The 26919-nt window shown below is 41.6% G+C and overlaps 1 protein-coding gene across 1 annotated transcript in view; it reads right to left on the bottom strand.

The window, feature by feature from the left end:
- Window positions 1–26919, bottom strand: part of LOC147698870 (uncharacterized) — a 352061-nt gene that overhangs the window by 148295 nt on the left and 176847 nt on the right. The window contains exons 12-15 of the mRNA XM_086935488.1: window positions 18001–18057; window positions 17152–17295; window positions 8354–8410; window positions 7498–7641 (exon numbers count right to left, since the gene is read on the bottom strand). Of these exons, the coding sequence (XP_086791614.1) occupies window positions 7498–7641; window positions 8354–8410; window positions 17152–17295; window positions 18001–18057 (402 nt within the window). The remainder of the gene's footprint in view (window positions 1–7497; window positions 7642–8353; window positions 8411–17151; window positions 17296–18000; window positions 18058–26919) is intronic.

Genomic DNA, 26919 nt, shown 5'->3' with positions numbered 1-26919 from the left:
TCATTTCATATCCTTATTTAGTTGATAACAGTGCACATTTGTAGTGAAAAACTAAAACGCTCCGATGCATTTCGGGCATTGGCCCTTTCTCAAGGAGCTCTGTTGGTGAAAATAACATCATTGGTATACGCTCTAATATATAATATTCATCACACAAGATCAAAGAAGCGAAAATAACGAGGGCGCAGCATAAGCCCCCCCATGAGGGGACACAGCATCAAAGTGAACGTCAACGCTACTTGTGACTCCATGAACCTCATTTACCTATTAAAGTGCCCATGTGGGAAGATCTACATAGGGAAAACTGAGAGAAAAATAAAGATAAGACTCAAAGAGCACAAATCTAACATACAGACAAAAAACGAACGATCCAGCATAACCTTGCACTTCCATGAACAAAGACACAACATCGCTCAGTTAAAATTCATGGTATTGGAGGTGGTTGTGAAGAGTGAAGGTAGAGACAACAACAAATCTCTACTACAACGAGAGACAGCCTGGATTTATCGGTTACAATCTTTGAAACCATTCGGTCTTAATGACCGTATTGAACTTAGTTGTTATCTGTAAAAATCTATATGATACTGAAACGCATTACAAATTGTGTGGTTTGTTTGCATCAATTTTTGTTGTTCCAGTTTTGGTTTGCATCTGTATGTGTTCCCCATGCTTTTTGCACTCAGTGACACGACATTTTTACACACGTTTTTGTTTTCACCCCCTTTCATCTTTTCCTTGTAGACAGTGCATCCCCTGCACGTCTCCTATCATCCATGACTTAACCTATGGTAAGATGGCCGCCATCTTTTACTAATTTCACTAGTCCGCTTTCTATTTCCCGACACAACGTACCTTTCCGGGCGCCTGTCAGGTTTAAATCCCCGACTGAACGCCGTAACACACCCACGTTCAGCTCACTTCAGCGTCTCAATTTGAGTCAGTCACGAGCGGAGATCCTTGAAACTTGTCGAGCTTCAAAGACCAAGTAAGTTAAGGCGTGAGACCAAATCGAGTCACTTTGTTGACCTACCAAGGCTCAACGCAATATTTTTTAACCTCCGCCGTTTTTCCTCAACAGCGCAAACCTTTGAATGCCCCAACAGTGCTGCGATTAGGAAACACCCGGTATTTTTTTTGCTCTATGTTTTCATGAATTTTCAGTTTCTTAGTTATCTGACACGTTGCAATGCCACTATGCCCTTTCATTGATCATCACCACAAACGTTAAGCATGAACTCATTTAAAACACATCGACATAGTTTATACGTTTTGCACGTTATTTTCGATTCTTTGATCTTGTGTGATGAATATTATACATTAGAGCGTATACCAATGATGTTATTTTCACCAACAGAGCTCCTTGAGAAAGGGCCAATGCCCGAAATGCATCTGAGCGTTTTCGTTTTTCACTACAAATGTGCACTGTTATCAACTAAATAAGGATATGAAATGAAATATTTGCCCAATGAAAACGCAATACAAATGAATTTGTTGAACTTATAATAACAATAAATAATCAAAGTACAACGGAGTCTGTCCTTTTTTGTGACAAACCCAAAGGTGTGCCCAACCGCAGGGACGCACTATCAACGTTTGTGCGCAAACCAAGCATCATTCATTGAGCGTACTTGGACGGTTATGCTACCTGGTGGAGCACCCAATCTTTCACCAACTTCAAAAAACTCAGTAGAACTTTTCAGTAAACTCATCGCTGTGCACCAAGCCATCTCTATGTTCTTAAACATTTTGATGATGCCATCAAACTTTCTCTAGTAGTCTCATAAGACTAGAAATAGGCAATCTTTTGAACACAACATTTTTCATGATACAGTCTTACTTCAATAGCATTCTCTAGAAGAAACGCACCTTGACAAGGATAATGATTGATTCATCTACCATCCAATCCTGAATCTATTTAACAATAGTTTTTTTTATTAAAACAAGAACCAGGAATTGAGATGTAAAATGAATTTAGTTGGAAGGGTAGCACCTTTCATAAAAATCTGTGTAATCTCTGACCATCTAGAAAGTAGCAGGAACTTTTGCATGTCTTAGAATAAAAAGGCACCTCAGTGGTGCAAGAGCATTCCCCTGTAAAGATCAACCAAATGGAGCCAAATGAAACCAAATTCAAGATAGCCCACAACTAATACCACCAACTCCAGAAAAAGATGAAAAGTAGTGTTTTGTCCGGTTGCATTGAAGCAGGCGCCATCCACCAGCAAAGGACGCTTCAACATCGTTGCACAGTTCTCCAACCCCTCAGCCACCAAAAATGTCATCACTTCTTCACAGGAACTCTGCGACACTGGTAGACTACTTCCACCAAAAGATCTCCACCATCTACAGAAACCTCAAACACCAAGCCACCGACATCCTCAACCATCTTGCTGCCATGAATGAGGAACACTATGACCACCTGCTCACCACCTGTGACCAGCTCACTAAGCAAGACACCAAAGAGGTTTTGAGCTCCGTCCACTCAGGAGGAACCATGGATCCCTGCCCACACCACATCTTCCAAACTCAGAAGTAGGATGATCAGCAGCAAGCTCACCGCCATATTTAACACATTCATCACCACAGTTGCAGTCCCCAAAGAAATGAAACACACAGAAGTCAACCCTACTCAAGCAACTATCTGCCGACCCCAACAAACTCAAGAACTACTGCCCCATCTCTCTGCTGCCTTTTCCCACGAAAATCTAGGAGGAGGATATCAACCACGAACTCACAGAGCATCTAAAGAACAACAATCTTCTGGACACTTCCCAATCTGGATTCCGCACCAACCACAGCACCAACACTGCCCTGATTAAAATCATAGGCAACATCAGATTCCTCCCTGACCAAGGGAAAATGGCAGCCCTGATCCTCCTTGACCTCACCAAAGCATTCAGCACAGTATCACACCACACCCTGATCCAAAGGCCTCACAATACTAGAATCCAAGGAGACGTCCTTAAGTGGATCACCTCCTTCCTCACAGGAAGAAACCAGAGAATCCGCCTTCCTCCCTTCAACTTTGAATCAGAAAACACCATCTGCAGCATCCCTCAAAGTTTGGCCCTCAGCTTTACACTGTCAAACACCTACATGACTTCCCTGGCTAAAGTTGTCACATCGCATGGACTAAACATCTTATCCTATGATGATGCTATCCAGCTCATCCTCTCGCTATCAGAAGACCCTCTGACATATTAACCAACTTCTGCAGGTGCATGAAGAGCATCGCCGACTGGACAAGAAACAACTGGCTAAAATTCAAAACAGATGAGACAGAAGAGCTGATCTTCGGGCGCAACACCTCCCCATGGAGCAACGCCTGTTGGCACCCCCAAAACTAGGACCCTCACCCACACCGACCAGCCACCCCTTCAACATCTGCATCATACTAGACAGCAATCTCTCATTGAAAAACAGATCAACCCTGCATTGTCAATCTGCTTACTCACTCTCCACATGCTACTCACGATCTTCAAGTGGTTCCCCATCGACACCAGATGGACCATCACTCAATTCCTTGTCAGCAGCCAATTGGACTACTGCAATGCACTCTACATAGGAATCACCTCACACCTCCTCAAGAGACTGCAAAATATCCAGAACACAGCAGCCAGGCTCATCCTTGACCTCCCTAAAAGAACCCACATCACCCCCAACCTCAATGAGCTCCACAGCCTTCCCATTCAGAAGTGATGACAGTTCAAGGTGCTGATCTACACCTTCAAAAGCCCTTGACCACTAAGGACCAGTTGACATCAACCACTGACTGAACTTCCCCCTTCCATCCAGACACCTGTACTCCCCATCCCTATGCCTCGTCCACGCACCCACGTTCGCCGCAGCAACAGTGTAAAACGATCTTTCTCCTACCTCACAGCAAAGTACTGGAATGACCTTCTACTTCACCTACGGATCTCAACCTCCCTGCTGAAATTCAGAAAAATACTCAAGACCTTTCTGTTCAACTGAGCCCCTCCTGCAGCAGCACTTGGATTCCCTCACAGGTGATTAGCAACACTATATCAATGCAGATTGATTGATTGAACTAATAACTTGTCTGAGTCTAGAGTCTTGCCTACTTTTATGGTTTATAGGCAGTATAAATTATCTTAGGGGGAACCTTTTTGAAGGTAAAACTAATGCTACTTCCCATATATTTTAAGTGCAAGTATACAGACGATCAGTTGCCTCCCAGGCATCTAATGTGTAGATGCTGTAGTAGTCAAATCCGGCAATCACATTCATATTGCAAATTAGGATGAAAATTACTTTTCCCATGGGCAAAAATCTGCTTTGACATTTGTGAATCTTGGTACCCTTTTCCTGACCAAAGAGCTTCCCATTTATTCCATTGATAGTCCCTTTTCCTTTCCAGGATGGGAGATACATATTGCTCCCCAAACCTGAACTTGGCACTTCAGCGATCCACATTATTGTCTTTTAACGTGTCTACTGTATTGATACGTCTTTTATCATTCCATCAATTTTGTGGGCGAACCTGGTTTCAAAATAATTGTCAAAGTGGTTAACTTTTCCCAAATAAACTCTGGCCTAGGCTTCCATTGCAGCCCCAGAACACTTTACTCTCTACATTCTATCAAAAGATGAGACTGTTCTGTGTTCCTCAGTAAATATGGATGCACAATGAGAATGGTGATGGGGCTACATGATTCACCAAACTCTAGCATTCCACGATCAACATAGAAAGTGAACTTATCTTCTAGAACATTATTTCTCATAGATGATTCAGATCCAGGACATTGTTTACATGAACCTAATTTCTGCAACCAGACTGGACCAGACACATATTTTTAACGGCTGTGCTGGCTACAGTTGTAGCCAAAAGACATTGAATACAGCATCACAAACAAAGTGAGTTCATTGCCATTATAATAGAATGCAAGGACACCAGTGACAACAGCTCCTTCCAATTTTCATGTTCCTATCGAAGCTGAGATGACAACGATCAAATAATACAAAGTTGGTGCTGTTTCAGAGTCTACTAACATAGCACGCTCTGAAACATTTCAGAGGCATTTTGCTAGCATGCTTATATTGTGATTAACCATAAGGGAAGACCAAGTGTAGTTGGATTGCTTTTTAATGCCCCTTCCCAATGTATTGTCTTCATAGCTAATAAAAAAGTCATAAAAGTTTGTTAAGGAAAGAAGCTTTATTAGGATAAATAATGCAAATAGACTTGGCAACTAAGTATGATTTAATGGCATTGATATTTAGACCCTCTATTGCTAAAGAACCTTGGGGCATATTATCAAGGGGGTTTATCTCCGCTTTTTTGGCTTTAAAAGCCAAGAAAGCGGAGATACAATTATCTCCCTATTACCTAGCTGTCGCTAACACCAGTTAGCGACAGCTAGTAGGAGATAGCGACCATCTTGGGCCCCACTTTGCATGTCAGTAATATTTATCACTAATGTCATGCAAATTGGGCGTGCCAAGATGTTAGAGACTGAAAATAGTCGCTAACATCGCTATCTCCTATTACCAACTTTTAGAGATATTCGCGCTAAGCGCAAATATCTCCAAGAGCTAACACCTGCCCTGAGCAGTTCTTAGCAATGTTATCCAATGGGTGGTGGATAACATGGCTAAGAGCATTAGCTCGGTAATGCATGAATATCGCTGACTTTTCAGCGATATTCATGCATTGCGGCGATTTTTATCGCATTTGCGATAAACCTTGGTAATACCAAGGTTTATTTGCGGTTAAAATCGCCGCAGTTCAGCGGTAAATTTTTGTCTCTAACCAAGCAATAGCGATAATTATCGCTATTGCTTGGTAATATGCCCCCATAAGTCACAGATCTAAAGGTCTGGCACAATCTGATCTAAGGACTGAGAATACTACATAGATTGAACAATAACTATCTGCTACAGTCATCCACTCTCATAGAAGGGTATCTAGCTGCCAACAAAATAACCATTACCTATAAAGGAAGTTCACATGATGAGAGAGCTGCAATTTCCAGGAAATAAGCCTTGGGAACTGAAGGTCTGAGTGGAGCAATTAGTCTCTGGGACAATTGAATCTCTATTGCTGGAAGGAGGTGAGGCGTTTCAGAACTGATTTGTAGCAGGTCAGAGCACCACAGTTTCCTGACCCATGCCAGGGATATCAGAATGAAACAAGTAATGTGGAACCAGAACTTCTGAAGAACTCCCTGAACTAATGATGATGTTAGCAGAAAACATAATCTAGTTTGTCCATCAACAGAGGATGTAGTGAGCAGAGTATGTAGTACATTCCATTCTGTCTCCTAATGGATTGGTCAGTCATTGGCTTACCCAAATGAGAACCCAATAGCCCACTACTTCATAGCTTAAGTCTCAACCATGTCCATTAGACAGGGGCCAGGTAGTCCCCATCCATACATGCCTTCACAGAACCAGAAATAAGTCCAATAACCTAGCTAAAGAACCAGCCACATTCAGATTAGTCTACATGCCCTGCTCTGACAGAGCCATTACATCCTGCATCAACTCCTTGAATCTTTAAAGACTATGATTTCCCCCTAATGTGTGAGTATATCTGGCTAACAAACATATCATGCTGGAAGTCTTCAAGGCAAGTCGAGCCGCAGAAATTATTCAGTCATTTTAAACATTGGAACTGTAAGAGTCAGTGCTTAGATTGCCTTTGTGAATGGCTACACTGTTGGGGTACACGTTTTTGATGAATAGGAAAAGCTGGAAAGAATGTCACCCACAACCATGACAGCTCTGAAAAAAGTATTTGAGTCCTTGGGTCAAAATGGGGCCTTGTTTGGGTCAGTCCCTGGACCATTTAAATTAAGACCCCCTCCATTTGGCCTGAGTCATTTAATATCTGTCAGATATAGGGGTGTCAAGGCACTACACAATATTCTACTGGTGGGAGACTCATTATTTTGCATTTTGCTTCTAGGTGTAGCAGAGAATTCGGTGGCGAATATTGCTAACATATCACCCTGGAAATCAGCTTGCTGAGCTGAGAGGCCAGGTGGAGAAAAACAAAACTCATTTACGGAATCAGTTTTGAAGACAACAATGAGTGTTCCTTTGATCTCATGAACTTTTTGTGAAAGGGAGAGTGATGTATGTGATCTCCATAAAAAATGCATGCAATCTCTCAGGTAGCCCAGGTTAGACATTTATTTAGGGCATGATTCACAAGGTGTAGAACCTGAAAATCTTGAAGAATACATCCTGAACAACGTAGAATACCATGACAAACATAAATGACAGGCGAACACCGTCAGCTTTAAATCCTGTGTCAATGAGGGCGCAAACAGACAGGAACTGATGTCACTGGCTCTTTAGCCTCATGTTATAATGGTGCTCATTTTCAATATGGGGCCCGTAGAATGCTACAGACAGTGTCATTTGGCATTGGTGAATCTCTTGGATACCGTCACAATATCTGCATTTGGTAACGTGTTGTAACAAAAGTCTAAGAAGCAGTGGTCATATGACCTGACATGAAGTTATTACCGTGAGCCTTGGAGTAGTAGCACCAGATCACATTGGGGATGTTTGAGTCGAAGCAGCAGCCTTTGGAGAGGCACTCCTTTTCTGAGATACTGCCATGGCCACAATCTGTCCGCTCTTTAGGTCCAAGGGCACATTGTTGTTTATCTATTTAGTGCAGAGAAAACATAGCATGTGTCAGCATCATTAGGAGCACATCAACAGCCACTAGTGATACCTGATGTAAGTTAGTATCAATTTCGCTTTACACCAAAATACCTGATGTTATAAACATGGCGTTCTCATGTTGTCGCAAGAAGAAGGGTACAAAAGGCACAAATGCATAGGATAATGATTGCAAGTGGAGTGACACAGGAAGTTGATTTAGTAGCATCCATGAAGCTGAAAATTGAACGTCTTTCTTCTATTTTTATAAACTTTTAACACAGGACAGAAAAATATGCAACAAAACAGTTGTGTTAGAAATTGCTCATTGATGTGTAATTTCTTAAGGAAACTTTAGAGCTTATATATAGTATTTTCACTTAGGGACTGATTTACAAAGATATTTTCCATATTTCAGCCTTTCATAAACAGGCATAGAAAAGCAATCCTTAGATTGGCATGACTCAGGGAAAAACTGTTGTAATAATCACCTTGGCATGGCACATCCCTGTTGTTTCAAGACCCAATTAAGGCCATATTCAATACCTGAGGCACTTTTTTCCTACTAATTGTCTGACCCCTTCTCCCCAACTCTCCCTAGTGAAATCGTTGACACCGTTCTTTTGAAAAGAGTGGTTCTCTCTTCCCGTGCTTGTTTGAAAATCTCCATTTTTGCCCAAAGACCTCAAACCTGGATACCCTATAAGCTCCTTGCCTGAATGCTCTTGTTCTCTTCCTCTGTGAGCTGTCTCATGTGCTGAAATTGTTGTTCCTGAGAGAGAAAAGGCAGAAAGAGAAGTTTTAACAGACCTTTTAAGGATTCCATACCAAGCTAACTGAAAATGAAACAAAGACTAAGAAAAGTGCAATAGCTGACATTTGTTCATTGCTTTGTGTTCAATTAACATTTAGAATTTTATATTTTACTGTTCAGTACTGAGTATTGAGAAAGAGACTCAGTGATTCAGAGCAAATTTCAAGCAAGGAGATTCTCTACTAGACCAGAGCGGTAAATTCCGTTCCGCTCGCGGAATTTTAGGTATTTGGGTAATTTTGCGTTCCGCGGAGAACGCGAAACTGCCCAAAATTCTGCATTCTGTGACTTCGCGAACTTTTTTGCATGTTCGCGTTCTCAAATGCGTGTTCGCAAGACATTTCCCCCGAGCACTTAAACAGCGATTGAGAACAGTAAAAAAGCATCACGAACAAGCAATTCCACATGTTCGTGGAATTTCAGCGTGTTTGCCGAGATTTTCTACTGTTTCACGGAGATTAGCATAACGTGATTACGCAAATTCCGCCCACGCCTAATCTTTAGTACAATAAACAAATACTTCAAATTTATCTAAGTCCTTTATTAATTGTGTCTCAAATGTTCTTGCCCTATAAACTGTGCTTACAAAGGTTTTATAAGGCATTATAGAGAGAATAATAGATTATGTTCTGAGCATCAGGTTCTACTACTTATGTTCTGTGTAGCCATCATAGAATTTCTGGTCTGTATGATTCTCGTTAGACTGAACTTTTTTAGTGGTTTTGACCTTCCAGTCGTAATCCTTTATTTTTTTGGTATGGTCCTGACGGTTGTATATTTAAATGTGCTCATTAATTTGTGAGCTGGCTATCAATACATTTGTCACCTTGCTTCTTACCCCTCACTATGACCAACAAGGTCCATTGGAGGACCAATACCACTGAGGGTAATTCAGGATCAGATTAGTGTGACAAAACCTAATTATTGTTACACAAAAATGTGTTTGGGTCTAGAATAAAAACATCTGCTGCACCACTAGATTTTTCTTGGACTGATAGAACAGTGCCATCTGCAATTACGACAAATGACACCTTGACATGGTTGACCTATGTTTATCCCTAAAAAGTAGGGCCCAAAGCATTTCTATATTTTTGATCCAAACGGTTCAAGAGGGTGTTTTTGAAAAATCTCACGAGATATGATAGAACAGCCTATTTGTTTTTCTTGATGGCTCAAAATGGACCAGGGCCTAATTATGAACGTGGAGCCTACAGTTAGACTCAACTGGGCTTTAATGCTCTCAGGCAGCATCCAGAAATGGCAGCATTTTGATGATGCTTGGTTTGTGCACAAACGTTGTTAGTGCGTCCCTGCAGTTGGGCCCACCTTTGGGTTTGTCACAAAAGGACAGACTCCGTTGTACTTTGATTATTTATTGTTATTATAAGTTCAACAAATTCATTTGTATTGCGTTTTTATTGGGCGAATATTTCATTTCATATCCTTATTTAGTTGATAACAGTGCACATTTGTAGTGAAAAACGAAAACGCTCCGATGCATTTCGGGCATTGGCCCTTTCTCAAGGAGCTCTGTTGGTGAAAATAACATCATTGGTATACGCTCTAATGTATAATATTCATCACACAAGATCAAAAAAGCGAAAATAACGAGGGAGCAGCATAAGCCACCCCATGAGGGGACACAGCATCAAAGTGAACGTCAACGCTACTTGTGACTCCATGAACCTCATTTACCTATTAAAGTGCCCATGTGGGAAGATCTACATAGGGAAAACTGAGAGAAAAATAAAGATAATACTCAAAGAGCACAAATCTAACATACAGACAAAAAACGAACGATCCAGCATAGCCTTGCACTTCCATGAACAAAGACACAACATCGCTCAGTTAAAATCCATGGTATTGGAGTTGGTTGTGAAGAGTGAAGGTAGAGACAACAACAAATCTCTACTACAACGAGAGACAGCCTGGATTTATCGGTTACAATCTTTGAAACCATTCGGTCTTAATGACCGTATTGAACTTAGTTGTTATCTGTAAAAATCTATATGATACTGAAACGCATTACAAATTGTGTGGTTTGTTTGCATCAATTTTTTAATGTTCCAGTTTTGGTTTGCATCAGTATGTGTTCCCCATGCTTTTTGCACTCAGTGACACAACACTGTTATCGGTTACAAAGATTGTAACCGATAAATCCAGGCTGTCTCTCGTTGTAGTAGAGATTTGTTGTTGTCTCTACCTTCACTCTTCACAACCAACTCCAATACCATGGATTTTAACTGAGCGATGTTGTGTCTTTGTTCATGGAAGTGCAAGGCTATGCTGGATCGTTCGTTTTTTGTCTGTATGTTAGATTTGTGCTCTTTGAGTCTTATCTTTATTTTTCTCTCAGTTTTCCCTATGTAGATCTTCCCACATGGGCACTTTAATAGGTAAATGAGGTTCATGGAGTCACAAGTAGCGTTGACGTTCACTTTGATGCTGTGTCCCCTCATGGGGTGGCTTATGCTGCTCCCTCGTTATTTTCGCTTTTTTGATCTTGTGTGATGAATATTATACATTAGAGCGTATACCAATGATGTTATTTTCACCAACAAAGCTCCTTGAGAAAGGGCCAATGCCCGAAATGCATCGGAGCGTTTTCGTTTTTCACTACAAATGTGCACTGTTATCAACTAAATAAGGATATGAAATGAAATATTCGCCCCCAATAAAAACGCAATACAAATGAATTTGTTGAACTTATAATAACAATAAATAATCAAAGTACAACGGAGTCTGTCCTTTTGTGACGAACCCAAAGGTGTGCCCAACCGCAGGGACGCACTATCAACGTTTGTGCGCAAACCAAGCATCATTCATTGAGCGTACTTGGACGGTTATGCTACCTGGTGGAGCACCCAATCTTTCACCAACTTCAAAAAACTCAGTAGAACTTTTCAGTAAACTCATCGCTGTGCACCAAGCCATCTCTTTGTTCTTAAACATTTTGATGATGCCATCAAACTTTCTCTAGCAGTCTCATAAGACTAGAAACAGTCAATCTTTTGAACACAACATTTTTCATGATACAGTCTTACTTCAATAGCCTTCTCTATAAGAAACCCACCTTGACAAGGATAATGATTGATTCATCTACCATCCAATCCTGAATCTATTCAACAATAGTTTTTTTTATTAAAACAAGAACCAGGAATTGAGATGTAAAATGAATTTAGTTGGAAGGGTAGCACCTTTCATAAAAATCTGTGTAATCTCTGACCATCTAGAAAGTAGCAGGAACTTTTGCATGTCTTAGAATAAAAAGGCACCTCATTGGTGCATGAGCATTCCCCTGTAAAGATCAACCAAATGGAGCCAAATGAAACCAAATTCAAGATAGCCCACAAATAATACCACCAACTCCAAAAAAAGATGAAAAGTAGTGTTTTGTCCGGTTGCATTGAAGCAGGCGCCATCCACCAGCAAAGGACGCTTCAACATCGTTGCACAGTTCTCCAGCCCCTCAGCCACCAAAAATGTAATCACTTCTTCACAGGAACTCTGTGACACTGGCAGACTACTTCCACCAAAAGATCTCCACCATCTACAGAAACCTCAAACACCAAGCCACCGACATCCTCAACCATCTTGCTGCCATGAATGAGGAACACTATGACCACCTGCTCACCACCTGTGACCAGCTCACTAAGCAAGACACCACAGACGTTTTGAGCTCCGTCCACTCAGGAGGAACCATGGATCCCTGCCCACACCACATCTTCCAAATTCAGAAGTAATATGATCAGCAGCAAGCTCACCGCCATATTTAACACATTCATCACCACAGTTGCGGTCCCCAAAGAAATGAAACACACAGAAGTCACCCCTACTCAAGAAACTATCTGCCGACCCCAACAAACTCAAGAACTACTGCCCCATCTCTCTGCTGCCTTTTCCCATGAAAATCTAGGAGGAGGATATCAACCACGAACTCACAGAGCATCTAAAGAACAACAATCTTCTGGACACTTCCCAATCTGGATTCCGCACCAACCACAGCACCAACACTGCCCTGATTAAAATAATAGGCAACATCAGATTCCTCCCTGACCAAGGGAAAATGGCAGCCCTGATCCTCCTTGACCTCACCAAAGCATTCAGCACAGTATCACACCACACCCTGATCCAAAGGCCTCACAATACTAGAATCCAAGGAGACGTCCTGAAGTGGATCACCTCCTTCCTCACAGAAAGAAACCAGAGAATCCGCCTTCCTCCCTTCAACTTTGAATCAAAAAACACCATCTGCAGCATCCCTCAAAGTTTGGCCCTCAGCTTTACACTGTCAAACACCTACATGACTTCCCTGGCTAAAGTTGTCACATCGCATGGACTAAACATCTTATCCTATGATGATGCTATCCAGCTCATCCTCTCGCTATCAGAAGACCCTCTGACACATTAACCAACTTCTGCAGGTGCATGAAGAGCATCGCCGACTGGACAAGAAACAACTGGCTAAAATTCAAAACAGATGAGACAGAAAAGCTGATCTTCGGGCGCAACACCTCCCCATGGAGCAACGCCTGTTGGCACCCCCAAAACTAGGACCCTCACCCACACCGACCAGCCACCCCTTCAACCTCTGCATCATACTAGACAGCAATCTCTCATTGAAAAACAGATCAACCCTGCATCGTCCATCTGCTTACTCACTCTCCACATGCTACTCACGATCTTCAAGTGGTTCCCCATCGACACCAGATGGACCATCACTCAATTCCTTGTCAGCAGCCAATTGGACTACTGCAATGCACTCTACATAGGAATCACCTCACACCTCCTCAAGAGACTGCAAAATATCCAGAACACAGCAGCCAGGCTCATCCTTGACCTCTCTAAAATAACCCACATCACCCCCAACCTCAATGAGCTCCACGGCCTTCCCATTCAGAAGTGATGACAGTTCAAGATGCTGATCTACACCTTCAAAAGCCCTTGACCACTAAGGACCAGTTGACATCAACCACTGACTGAACTTCCCCCTTCCATCCAGACACCTGTACTCCCCATCCCTATGCCTCGTCCACGCACCCTCGTTAGCCGCAGCAACAGTGTAAAACGATCTTTCTCCTACCTAACAGCAAAGTCCTGGAATGACCTTCTACTTCACCTACGGATCTCATCCTCCCTGCTGAAATTCAGAAAAATACTCAAGACCTTTCTGTTCAACTGAGCCCCTCCTGCAGCAGCACTTGGATTCCCTCACAGGTGATTAGCAACACTATATCAATGCAGATTGATTGATTGAACTAATAACTTGTCTGAGTCTAGAGTCTTGCCTACTTTTATGGTTTATAGGCAGTATAAATTATCTTAGGGGGAACCTTTTTGAAGGCAAAACTAATGCTACTTCCCATATATTTTAAGTGCAAGTATACAGACGATCAGTTGCCTCCCAGGCATCTAATGTGTAGATGCTGTAGTAGTCAAATCCGGCAATCACATTCATATTGCAAATTAGGATGAAAATTACTTTTCCCATGGGCAAAAATCTGCTTTGACATTTGTGAATCTTGGTACCCTTTTCCTGACCAAAGAGCTTCCCATTTATTCCATTGATGGTCCCTTTTCCTTTCCAGGATGGGAGATACATATTGCTCCCCAAACCTGAACTTGGAACTTCAGCGATCCACATTATTGTCTTTTAACGTGTCTACTGTATTGATACGTCTTTTATCATTCCATCAATTTTGTGGGCGAACCTGGTTTCAAAATAATTGTCAAAGTGGTTAACTTTTCCCAAATAAACTCTGGCATAGGCTTCCATTGCAGCCCCAGAACCTTTTACTCTCTACATTCTATCAAAAGATGAGACTGTTCTGTGTTCCTCAGTAAATATAGATGCACAATGAGAATGGTTATGGGGCTATATGATTCACCAAACTCTAGCATTCCACGATCAACATAGAAAGTGAACTTATCTTCTAGAACATTATTTCTCATAGATGATTCAGATCCAGGACATTGTTTACATGAACCTAATTTCTGCAACCAGACTGGACCAGACACATATTTTTAACAGCTGTGCTGGCTCCAGTTGTAGCCAAAAGACAATGAATACAGCATCACAAACAAAGTGAGTTCATTGCCATTATAATAGAATGCACGGACACCAGTGACAACAGCTCCTTCCAATTTTCATGTTCCTATCGAAGCTGAGATGACAACGATCAAATAATACAAAGTTGGTGCTGTTTCAGAGTCTACTAACATAGCACGCTCTGAAACATTTCAGAGGCATTTTGCTAGCATGCTTATATTGTGATTAACCATAAGGGAAGACCAAGTGTAGTTGGATTGCTTTTTAATGCCCCTTCCCAATGTATTGTATTCATAGCTAATAAAAAAAGTCATAAAAGTTTGTTAAGGAAAGAAGCTTGATTAGGATAAATAATGAAAATAGACTTGGCAACTAAGTATGATTTAATGGCATTGATATTTAGACCCTCTATTGCTAAAGAACCTTGGGGCATATTATCAAGGGGGTTTATCTCCGCTTTTTTGGCTTTAAAAGCCAAGAAAGCGGAGATAAAATTATCTCCCTATTACCTAGCTGTCGCTAACACCAGTTAGCGACAGCTAGTAGGAGATAGCGACCATCTTGGGCCCCACTTTGCATGTCAGTGATATTTATCACTAATGACATGCAAAGTGGGCGTGCCAAGATGTTAGAGACTGAAAACAGTCGCTAACATCGCTATCTCCTATTACCAACTTTTGGAGATATTCGCGCTAAGCGCAAATATCTCCAAGAGCTAACACCTGCCCTGAGCAGTTCTTAGCAATGTTATCCAATGGGAGGTGGATAACATGGCTAAGAGCATTAGCTCGGTAATGCATGAATATCGCTGACTTTCAGCGATATTCATGCATTGCGGCGATTTTTATCGCATTTGCGATAAACCTTGGTAATACCAAGGTTTATTTGCGGTTAAAATCGCCGCAGTTCAGCGGTAAATTTTTGTCTCTAACCAAGCAATAGCGATAATTATCGCTATTGCTTGGTAATATGCCCCCATAAGTCACAGATCTAAAGGTCTGGCACAATCTGATCTAAGGACTGAGAATACTACATAGATTGAAAAATAACTATCTGCTACAGTCATCCACTCTCATAGAAGGGTATCTAGCTGCCAACAAAATAACCATTACCTATAAAGGAAGTTCACATGATGAGAGAGCTGCAATTTCCAGGAAATAAGCCTTGGGAACTGAAGGTCTGAGTGGAGCAATTCGTCTCTGGGACAATAGAATCTCTATTGCTGGAAGGAGGTGAGGCGTTTCAGAACTGATTTGTAGCAGGTCAGAGCACCACAGTTTCCTGACCCATGCCAGGGATATCAGAATGAAACAAGTAATGTGGAACCAGAACTTCTGAAGAACTCCCTGAACTAATGATGATGTTAGCAGAAAACATAATGTAGTTTGTCCATCAACAGAGGATGTAGTGAGCAGAGTATGTAGTACATTCCATTCTGTCTCCTAATGGATTGGTCAGTCATTGGCTTACCCAAATGAGAACCCAATAGCCCACTACTTCATAGCTTAAGTCTCAACCATGTCCATTAGACAGGGGCCAGGTAGTCCCCATCCATACATGCCTTCACAGAACCAGAAATAAGTCCAATAACCTAGCTAAAGAACCAGCCACATTCAGATTAGTCTACATGCCCTGCTCTGACAGAGCCATTACATCCTGCATCAACTCCTTGAATCTTTAAAGACTATGATTTCCCCCTAATGTGTGAGTATATCTGGCTAACAAACATATCATGCTGGAAGTCTTCAAGGCAAGTCTAGCCGGAGAAATTATTCAGTCATTTTAAACATTGGAACTGTAAGAGTCAGTGCTTAGATTGCCTTTGTGAATGGCTACACTGTTGGGGTACACGTTTTTGATGAATAGGAAAAGCTGGAAGGAATGTCACCCACAACCATGACAGCTCTGAAAAAAGTATTTGAGTCCTTGGGTCAAAATGGGACCTTGTTTGGGTCAGTCCCTGGACCATTTAAGACCCCCTCCATTTGGCCTGAGTCATTTAATATCTGTCAGATATAGGGGTGTCAAGGCACTACACAATATTCTACTGGTGGGAGACTCATTATTTTGCATTTTGCTTCTAGGTGTAGCAGAGAATTCGGTGGCGAATATTGCTAACATATCACCCTGGAAATCAGCTTGCTGAGCTGAGAGGCCAGGTGGAGAAAAACAAAACTCATTTACGGAATCAGTTTTGAAGACAACAATGAGTGTTCCTTTGATCTCATGAACTTTTTGTGAAAGGGAGAGTGATGTATGTGATCTCCATAGAAAATGCATGCAATCTCTCAGGTAGCCCAGGTTAGACATTTATTTAGGGCATGATTCACAAGGTGTAGAACCTGAAAATCTTGAAGAATACATCCTGAACAACGTAGAATACCATGACAAACATAAAGGACAGGCGAACACCGTCAGCTTTAAATCCTGTGTCAATGAGGGCGCAAACAGACAGGAACTGATGTCACTGGCTCTTTAGCCTCATGTTATAATGGTGCTCATTTTCAATATGGGGCCCGTAGAATGCTACAGACAGTGTCATTTGGCATTGGTGAATCTCTTGGATACAGTCACAATATCTGCATTTGGTAACGTGTTGTAACAAAAGTCTAAGAAGCAGTGGTCATATGACCTGACATTAAGTTATTACCGTGAGCCTTGGAGTAGTAGCACCAGATCACATTGGGGATGCTTGAGTCGAAGCAGCAGCCTTTGGAGAGGCACTCCTTTTCTGAGATACCGCCATGGCCACAATCTGTCCGCTCTTTAGGTCCAAGGGCACATTGTTGTTTATCTATTTAGTGCAGAGAAAACATAGCATGTGTCAGCATCATTAGGAGCACATCAACAGCCACTAGTGATACCTGATGTAAGTTAGTATCAATTTCGCTTTACACCAAAATACCTGATGTTATAAACATGGCGTTCTCATGTTGTCGCAAGAAGAAGGGTACAAAAGGCACAAATGCATAGGATAATGATTGCAAGTGGAGTGACACCAGGAAGTTGATTTAGTAGCATCCATGAAGCTGAAAATTGAACGTCTTTCTTCTATTTTTATAAACTTTATACACAGGACAGAAAAATATGCAACAAAACAGTTGTGTTAGAAATTGCTCATTGATGTGTAATTTCTTAAGGAAACTTTAGAGCTTATATATGGTATTTTCACTTAGGGACTGATTTACAAAGATATTTTCCATATTTCAGCCTTTCATAAACAGGCATAGAAAAGCAATCCTTAGATTGGCAGGAAAAACTGTTGTAATAATCACCTTGGCATGGCACATCCCTGTTGTTTCAAGACCCAATTAAGGCCATATTCAATCCCTGAGGCACTTTTTTCCTATTGATTGTCTGACCCCTTCTCCCCAACTCTCCCTAGTGAAATCGTTGACACCGTTCTTTTGGAAAGAGTGGTTCTCTCTTCCCGTGCTTGTTTGAAAATCTCCATTTTTGCCCAAAGACCTCAAACCTGGATACCCTATAAGCTCCTTGCCTGAATGCTCTTGTTCTCTTCCTCTGTGAGCTGTCTCATGTGCTGAAATTGTTGTTCCTGAGAGAGAAAAGGCAGAAAGAGAAGTTTTAACAGACCTTTTAAGGATTCCATACCAAGCTAACTGAAAATGAAACAAAGACTAAGAAAAGTGCAATAGCTGACATTTGTTCATTGCTTTGTGTTCAATTAACATTTAGAATTTTATATTTTACTGTTCAGTACTGAGTATTGAGAAAGAGACTCAGTGATTAAGAGCAAATTTCAAGCAAGGAGATTCTCTACTAGACCAGAGCGGTAAATTCCGTTCCGCTCGCGGAATTTGAGGTATTTGGGTAATTTTGCGTTCCGCGGAGAACGCGAAACTGCCCAAAATTCTGCATTCTGTGACTTCGCGATTTTTTTTGCATGTTCGCGTTCTCAAATGCGTGTTCGCAAGACATTTCCCCCGAGCACTTAAACAGCGATTGAGAACAGTAAAAAAGCATCACGAACAAGCAATTCCACGTGTTCGTGGAATTTCTGCGTGTTTGCCGAGATTTTCTACTGTTTCACGGAGATTAGCATAACGCGATTACGCAAATTCCGCCCACGCCTAATCTTTAGTACAATAAACAAATACTTCAAATTTATCTAAGTCCTTTATTAATTGTGTCTCAAATGTTCTTGCCCTATAAACTGTGCTTACAAAGGTTTTATAAGGCATTATAGAGATAATAATAGATTATGTTCTGAGCATCAGGTTCTACTACTTATGTTCTGTGTAGCCATCATAGAATTTCTGGTCTGTATGATTCTCGTTAGACTGAACTTTTTTAGTAGTTTTGACCTTCCAGTCGTAATCCTTTATTTTTTTGGTATGGTCCTGACGGTTGTGTATTTAAATGTGCTCATTAATTTGTGAGCTGGCTATCAATACATTTGTCACCTTGCTTCTTACCCCTCACTATGACCAACAAGGTCCATTGGAGGACCAATACCACTGAGGGTAATTCAGGATCAGATTAGTGTGACAAAACCTAATTATTGTTACACAAAAATGTGTTTGGGTCTAGAATAAAAACATCTGCTGCACCACTAGATTTTTCTTGGACTGATAGAACAGTGCCATCTGCAATTACGACAAATGACACCTTGACATGGTTGACCTATGTTTATCCCTAAAAAGTAGGGCCCAAAGCATTTCTATATTTTTGATCCAAAGGGTTCAAGAGGGTGTTTTTGAAAAATCTCACGAGATATGATAGAACAGCCTATTTGTTTTTCTTGATGGCTCAAAATGGACCAGGCCCTAATTATGAACGTGGAGCCTACAGTTAGACTCAACTGGGCTTTAATGCTCTCAGGCAGCATCCAGAAATGGCAGCATTTTGATGATGCTTGGTTTGTGCACAAACGTTGTTAGTGCGTCCCTGCAGTTGGGCACACCTTTGGGTTCGTCACAAAAGGACAGACTCCGTTGTACTTTGATTATTTATTGTTATTATAAGTTCAACAAATTCATTTGTATTGCGTTTTTATTGGGCGAATATTTCATTTCATATCCTTATTTAGTTGATAACAGTGCACATTTGTAGTGAAAAACTAAAACGCTCCGATGCATTTCGGGCATTGGCCCTTTCTCAAGGAGCTCTGTTGGTGAAAATAACATCATTGGTATACGCTCTAATGTATAATATTCATCACACAAGATCAAAAAAGCGAAAATAACGAGGGAGCAGCATAAGCCACCCCATGAGGGGACACAGCATCAAAGTGAATGTCAACGCTACTTGTGACGCCATGAACCTCATTTACCTATTAAAGTGCCCATGTGGGAAGATCTACATAGGGAAAACTGAGAGAAAAATAAAGATAAGACTCAAAGAGCACAAATCTAACATACAGACAAAAAACGAACGATCCAGCATAGCCTTGCACTTCCATGAACAAAGACACAACATCGCTCAGTTAAAATTCATGGTATTGGAGTTGGTTGTGAAGAGTGAAGGTAGAGACAACAACAAATCTCTACTACAACGAGAGACAGCCTGGATTTATCGGTTACAATCTTTGAAACCATTCGGTCTTAATGACCGTATTGAACTTAGTTGTTATCTGTAAAAATCTATATGATACTGAAACGCATTACAAATTGTGTGGTTTGTTTGCATCAATTTTTGTTGTTCCAGTTTTGGTTTGCATCAGTATGTGTTCCCCATGCTTTTTGCACTCAGTGACACAACATTTTTACACACGTTTTTGTTTTCACCCCCTTTCATCTTTCCCTTGTAGACAGTGCATCCCCTGCACGTCTCCTATCATCCATGACTTAACCTATGGTAAGATGGCCGCCATCTTTTACTAATTTCACTAGTCCGCTTTATATTTCCGACACAACGAACCTTTCCGGGCGCCTGTCAGGTTTAAATCCCCGACTGAACGCCGTAACACACCCACGTTCAGCTCACTTCAGCGTCTCAATTTGAGTCAGTCACGAGCGGAGATCCTTGAAACTTGTCGAGCTTCAAAGCCCAAGTAAGTTAAGGCGTGAGACCAAATCGAGTCACTTTGTTGACCTACCAAGGCTCAACGCAATATTTTTTAACCTCCGCCGTTTTTCCTCAACAGCGCAAACCTTTGAATGCCCCTACAGTGCTGCGATTAGGAAACACCCGGTATTTTTTTTGCTCTATGTTTTCATGAATTTTCAGTTTCTTAGTTATCTGACACGTTGCAACGCCACTATGCCCTTTCATTGACCATCACCCCACACGTTAAGCATGAACTCATTTAAAACACATCGACATAGTTTATACGTTTTGCACGTTATTTTCGATTCTTTGATCTTGTGTGATGAATATTATACATTAGAGCGTATACCAATGATGTTATTTTCACCAACAAAGCTCCTTGAGAAAGGGCCAATGCCCGAAATGCATCGGAGCGTTTTCGTTTTTCACTACAAATGTGCACTGTTATCAACTAAATAAGGATATGAAATGAAATATTCGCCCAATAAAAACGCAATACAAATGAATTTGTTGAACTTATAATAACAATAAATAATCAAAGTACAACGGAGTCTGTCCTTTTGTGATGAACCCAAAGGTGTGCCCAACCGCAGGGACGCACTATCAACGTTTGTGCGCAAACCAAGCATCATTCATTGAGCGTACTTGGACGGTTATGCTACCTGGTGGAGCACCCAATCTTTCACCAACTTCAAAAAACTCAGTAGAACTTTTCAGTAAACTCATCGCTGTGCACCAAGCCATCTCTTTGTTCTTAAACATTTTGATGATGCCATCAAACTTTCTCTAGCAGTCTCATAAGACTAGAAACAGCCAATCTTTTGAACACAACATTTTTCATGATACAGTCTTACTTCAATAGCATTCTCTAGAAGAAACCCACCTTGACAAGGATAATGATTGATTCATCTACCATCCAATCCTGAATCTATTCAACAATAGTTTTTTTTATTAAAACAAGAACCAGGAATTGAGATGTAAAATGAATTTAGTTGGAAGGGTAGCACCTTTCATAAAAATCTGTGTAATCTCTGACCATCTAGAAAGTAGCAGGAACTTTTGCATGTCTTAGAATAAAAAGGCACCTCAGTGGTGCATGAGCATTCCCCTGTAAAGATCAACCAAATGGAGCCAAATGAAACCAAATTCAAGATAGCCCACAAATAATACCACCAACTCCAAAAAAAGATGAAAAGTAGTGTTTTGTCCGGTTGCATTGAAGCAGGCGCCATACACCAGCAAAGGACGCTTCAACATCGTTGCACAGTTCTCCAGCCCCTCAGCCACCAAAAATGTCATCACTTCTTCACAGGAACTCTGTGACACTGGCAGACTACTTCCACCAAAAGATCTCCACCATCTACAGAAACCTCAAACACCAAGCCACCGACATCCTCAACCATCTTGCTGCCATGAATGAGGAACACTATGACCACCTGCTCACCACCTGTGACCAGCTCACTAAGCAAGACACCACAGACGTTTTGAGCTCCGTCCACTCAGGAGGAACCATGGACCCCTGCCCACACCACATCTTCCAAACTCAGAAGTAAGATGATCAGCAGCAAGCTCACCGCCATATTTAACACATTCATCACCACAGTTGCGGTCCCCAAAGAAATGAAACACACAGAAGTCACCCCTACTCAAGAAACTATCTGCCGACCCCAACAAACTCAAGAACTACTGCCCCATCTCTCTGCTGCCTTTTCCCATGAAAATCTAGGAGGAGGATATCAACCACGAACTCACAGAGCATCTAAAGAACAACAATCTTCTGGACACTTCCCAATCTGGATTCCGCACCAACCACAGCACCAACACTGCCCTGATTAAAATCATAGGCAACATCAGATTCCTCCCTGACCAAGGGAAAATGGCAGCCCTGATCCTCCTTGACCTCACCAAAGCATTCGGCACAGTATCACACCACACCCTGATCCAAAGGCCTCACAATACTAGAATCCAAGGAGACGTCCTGAAGTGGATCACCTCCTTCCTCACAGAAAGAAACCAGAGAATCCGCCTTCCTCCCTCCAACTTTGAATCAAAAAACACCATCTGCAGCATCCCTCAAAGTTTGGCCCTCAGCTTTACACTGTCAAACACCTACATGACTTCCCTGGCTAAAGTTGTCACATCGCATGGACTAAACATCTTATCCTATGATGATGCTATCCAGCTCATCCTCTCGCTATCAGAAGACCCTCTGACACATTAACCAACTTCTGCAGGTGCATGAGGAGCATCGCCGACTGGACAAGAAACAACTGGCTAAAATTCAAAACAGATGAGACAGAAAAGCTGATCTTCGGGCGCAACACCTCCCCATGGAGCAACGCCTGTTGGCACCCCCAAAACTAGGACCCTCACCCACACCGACCAGCCACCCCTTCAACCTCTGCATCATACTAGACAGCAATCTCTCATTGAAAAACAGATCAACCCTGCATCGTCCATCTGCTTACTCACTCTCCACATGCTACTCACGATCTTCAAGTGGTTCCCCATCGACACCAGATGGACCATCACTCAATTCCTTGTCAGCAGCCAATTGGACTACTGCAAAGCACTCTACCTAGGAATCACCTCACACCTCCTCAAGAGACTGCAAAATATCCAGAACACAGCAGCCAGGCTCATCCTTGACCTCTCTAAAATAACCCACATCACCCCCAACCTCAATGAGCTCCACGGCCTTCCCATTCAGAAGAGATGACAGTTCAAGATGCTGATCTACACCTTCAAAAGCCCTTGACCACTAAGGACCAGTTGACATCAACCACTGACTGAACTTCCCCCTTCCATCCAGACACCTGTACTCCCCATCCCTATGCCTCGTCCACGCACCCTCGTTCGCCGCAGCAACAGTGTAAAACGATCTTTCTCCTACCTCACAGCAAAGTCCTGGAATGACCTTCTACTTCACCTACGGATCTCATCCTCCCTGCTGAAATTCAGAAAAATACTCAAGACCTTTCTGTTCAACTGAGCCCCTCCTGCAGCAGCACTTGGATTCCCTCACAGGTGATTAGCAACACTATATCAATGCAGATTGATTGATTGAACTAATAACTTGTCTGAGTCTAGAGTCTTGCCTACTTTTATGGTTTATAGGCAGTATAAATTATCTTAGGGGGAACCTTTTTGAAGGCAAAACTAATGCTACTTCCCTTATATTTTAAGTGCAAGTATACAGACGATCAGTTGCCTCCCAGGCATCTAATGTGTAGATGCTGTAGTAGTCAAATCCGGCAATCACATTCATATTGCAAATTAGGATGAAAATTACTTTTCCCATGGGCAAAAATCTGCTTTGACATTTGTGAATCTTGGTACCCTTTTCCTGACCAAAGAGCTTCCCATTTATTCCATTGATGGTCCCTTTTCCTTTCCAGGATGGGAGATACATATTGCTCCCCAAACCTGAACTTGGCACTTCAGCGATCCACATTATTGTCTTTCAACGTGTCTACTGTATTGATACATCTTTTATCATTCCATCAATTTTGTGGGCGAATCTGGTTTCAAAATAATTGTCAAAGTGGTTAACTTTTCCCAAATAAACTCTGGCATAGGCTTCCATTGCAGCCCCAGAACACTTTACTCTCTACATTCTATCAAAAGATGAGACTGTTCTGTGTTCCTCATTAAATATGGATGCACAATGAGAATGGTTATGGGGCTATATGATTCACCAAACTCTAGCATTCCACGATCAACATAGAAAGTGAACTTATCTTCTAGAACATTATTTCTCATAGATGATTCAGATCCAGGACATTGTTTACATGAACCTAATTTCTGCAACCAGACTGGACCAGACACATATTTTTAACGGCTGTGCTGGTTCCAGTTGTAGCCAAAAGACATTGAATACAGCATCACAAACAAAGTGAGTTCATTGCCATTATAATAGAATGCACGGACACCAGTGACAACAGCTCCTTCCAATTTTCATGTTCCTATCGAAGCTGAGATGACAACGATCAAATAATACAAAGTTGGTGCTGTTTCAGAGTCTACTAACATAGCACGCTCTGAAACATTTCAGAGGCATTTTGCTAGCATGCTTATATTGTGATTAACCATAAGGTAAGACCAAGTGTAGTTGGATTGCTTTTTAATGCCCCTTCACAATGTATTGTCTTCATAGCTAATAAAAAAGTCATAAAAGTTTGTTAAGGAAAGAAGCTTGATTAGGATAAATAATGCAAATAGACTTGGCAACTAAGTATGATTTAATGGCATTGATATTTAGACCCTCTATTGCTAAAGAACCTTGGGGCATATTATCAAGGGGGTTTATCTCCGCTTTTTTGGCTTTAAAAGCCAAGAAAGCGGAGATAAAATTATCTCCCTATTACCTAGCTGTCGCTAACACCAGTTAGCGACAGCTAGTAGGAGATAGCGACCATCTTGGGTCCCACTTTGCATGTCAGTGATATTTATCACTAATGACATGCAAAGTGGGCGTTCCAAGATGTTAGAGACTGAAAACAGTCGCTAACATTGCTATCTCCTATTACCAACTTTTGGAGATATTCGCGCTGAGCGCAAATATCTCCAAGAGCTAACACCTGCCCTGAGCAGTTCTTAGCAATGTTATCCAATGGGAGGTGGATAACATGGCTAAGAGCATTAGCTCGGTAATGCATGAATATCGCTGACTTTTCAGCGATATTCATGCATTGCGGCGATTTTTATCGCATTTGCGATAAACCTTGGTAATACCAAGGTTTATTTGCGGTTAAAATCGCCGCAGTTCAGAGGTAAATTTTTGTCTCTAACCAAGCAATAGCTATAATTATCGCTATTGCTTGGTAATATGCCCTCATAAGTCACAGATCTAAAGGTCTGGCACAATCTGATCTAAGGACTGAGAATACTACATAGATTGAAAAATAACTATCTGCTACAGTCATCCACTGTCATAGAAGGGTATCTAGCTGCCAACAAAATAAACATTACCTATAAAGGAAGTTCACATGATGAGAGAGCTGCAATTTCCAGGAAATAAGCCTTGGGAACTGAAGGTCTGAGTGGAGCAATTCGTCTCTGGGACAATAGAATCTCTATTGCTGGAAGGAGGTGAGGCGTTTCAGAACTGATTTATAGCAGGTCAGAGCACCACAGTTTCCTGACCCATGACAGGGATATCAGAATGAAACAAGTAATGTGGAACCAGAACTTCTGAAGAACTCCCTGAACTAATGATGATGTTAGCAGAAATCATAATGTAGTTTGTCCATCAACAGAGGATGTAGTGAGCAGAGTATGTAGTACATTCCATTCTGTCTCCTAATGGATTGGTCAGTCATTGGCTTACCCAAATGAGAACCCAATAGCCCACTACTTCATAGCTTAAGTCTCAACCATGTCCATTAGACAGGGGCCAGGTAGTCCCCATCCATACATGCCTTCACAGAACCAGAAATAAGTCCAATAACCTAGCTAAAGAACCAGCCACATTCAGATTAGGCTACGTGCCCTGCTCTGACAGAGCCATTACATCCTGCATCAACTCCTTGAATCTTTAAAGACTATGATTTCCCCCTAATGTGTGAGTATATCTGGCTAACAAACATATCATGCTGGAAGTCTTCAAGGCAAGTCTAGCCGCAGAAATTATTCAGTCATTTTAAACATTGGAACTGTAAGAGTCAGTGCTTAGATTGCCTTTGTGAATGGCTACACTGTTGGGGTACACGTTTTTGATGAATAGGAAAAGCTGGAAAGAATGTCACCCACAACCATGACAGCTCTGAAAAAAGTATTTGAGTCCTTGGGTCAAAATGGGGCCTTGTTTGGGTCAGTCCCTGGACCATTTAAGACCCCCTCCATTTGGCCTGAGTCATTTAATATCTGTCAGATATAGGGGTGTCAAGGCACTACACAATATTCTACTGGTGGGAGACTCATTATTTTGCATTTTGCTTCTAGGTGTAGCAGAGAATTCGGTGGCGAATATTGCTAACATATCACCCTGGAAATCAGCTTGCTGAGCTGAGAGGCCAGGTGGAGAAAAACAAAACTCATTTACGGAATCAGTTTTGAAGACAACAATGAGTGTTCCTTTGATCTCATGAACTTTTTGTGAAAGGGAGAGTGATGTATGTGATCTCCATAAAAAATGCATGCAATCTCTCAGGTAGCCCAGGTTAGACATTTATTTAGGGTATGAATCACAAGGTGTAGAACCTGAAAATCTTGAAGAATACATCCTGAACAACGTAGAATACCATGACAAACATAAAGGACAGGCGAACACCGTCAGCTTTAAATCCTGTGTCAATGAGGGCGCAAACAGACAGGAACTGATGTCACTGGCTCTTTAGCCTCATGTTATAATGGTGCTCATTTTCAATATGGGGCCCGTAGAATGCTACAGACAGTGTCATTTGGCATT

Source organism: Lissotriton vulgaris, chromosome 8, assembly GCF_964263255.1.
Source record: "Lissotriton vulgaris chromosome 8, aLisVul1.2, whole genome shotgun sequence".
Classification (NCBI taxonomy): domain Eukaryota; kingdom Metazoa; phylum Chordata; class Amphibia; order Caudata; family Salamandridae; genus Lissotriton; species Lissotriton vulgaris.
Note: the sequence above shows the minus strand (reverse complement) of the source record. Positions and strands in the feature narration are given on the sequence as shown.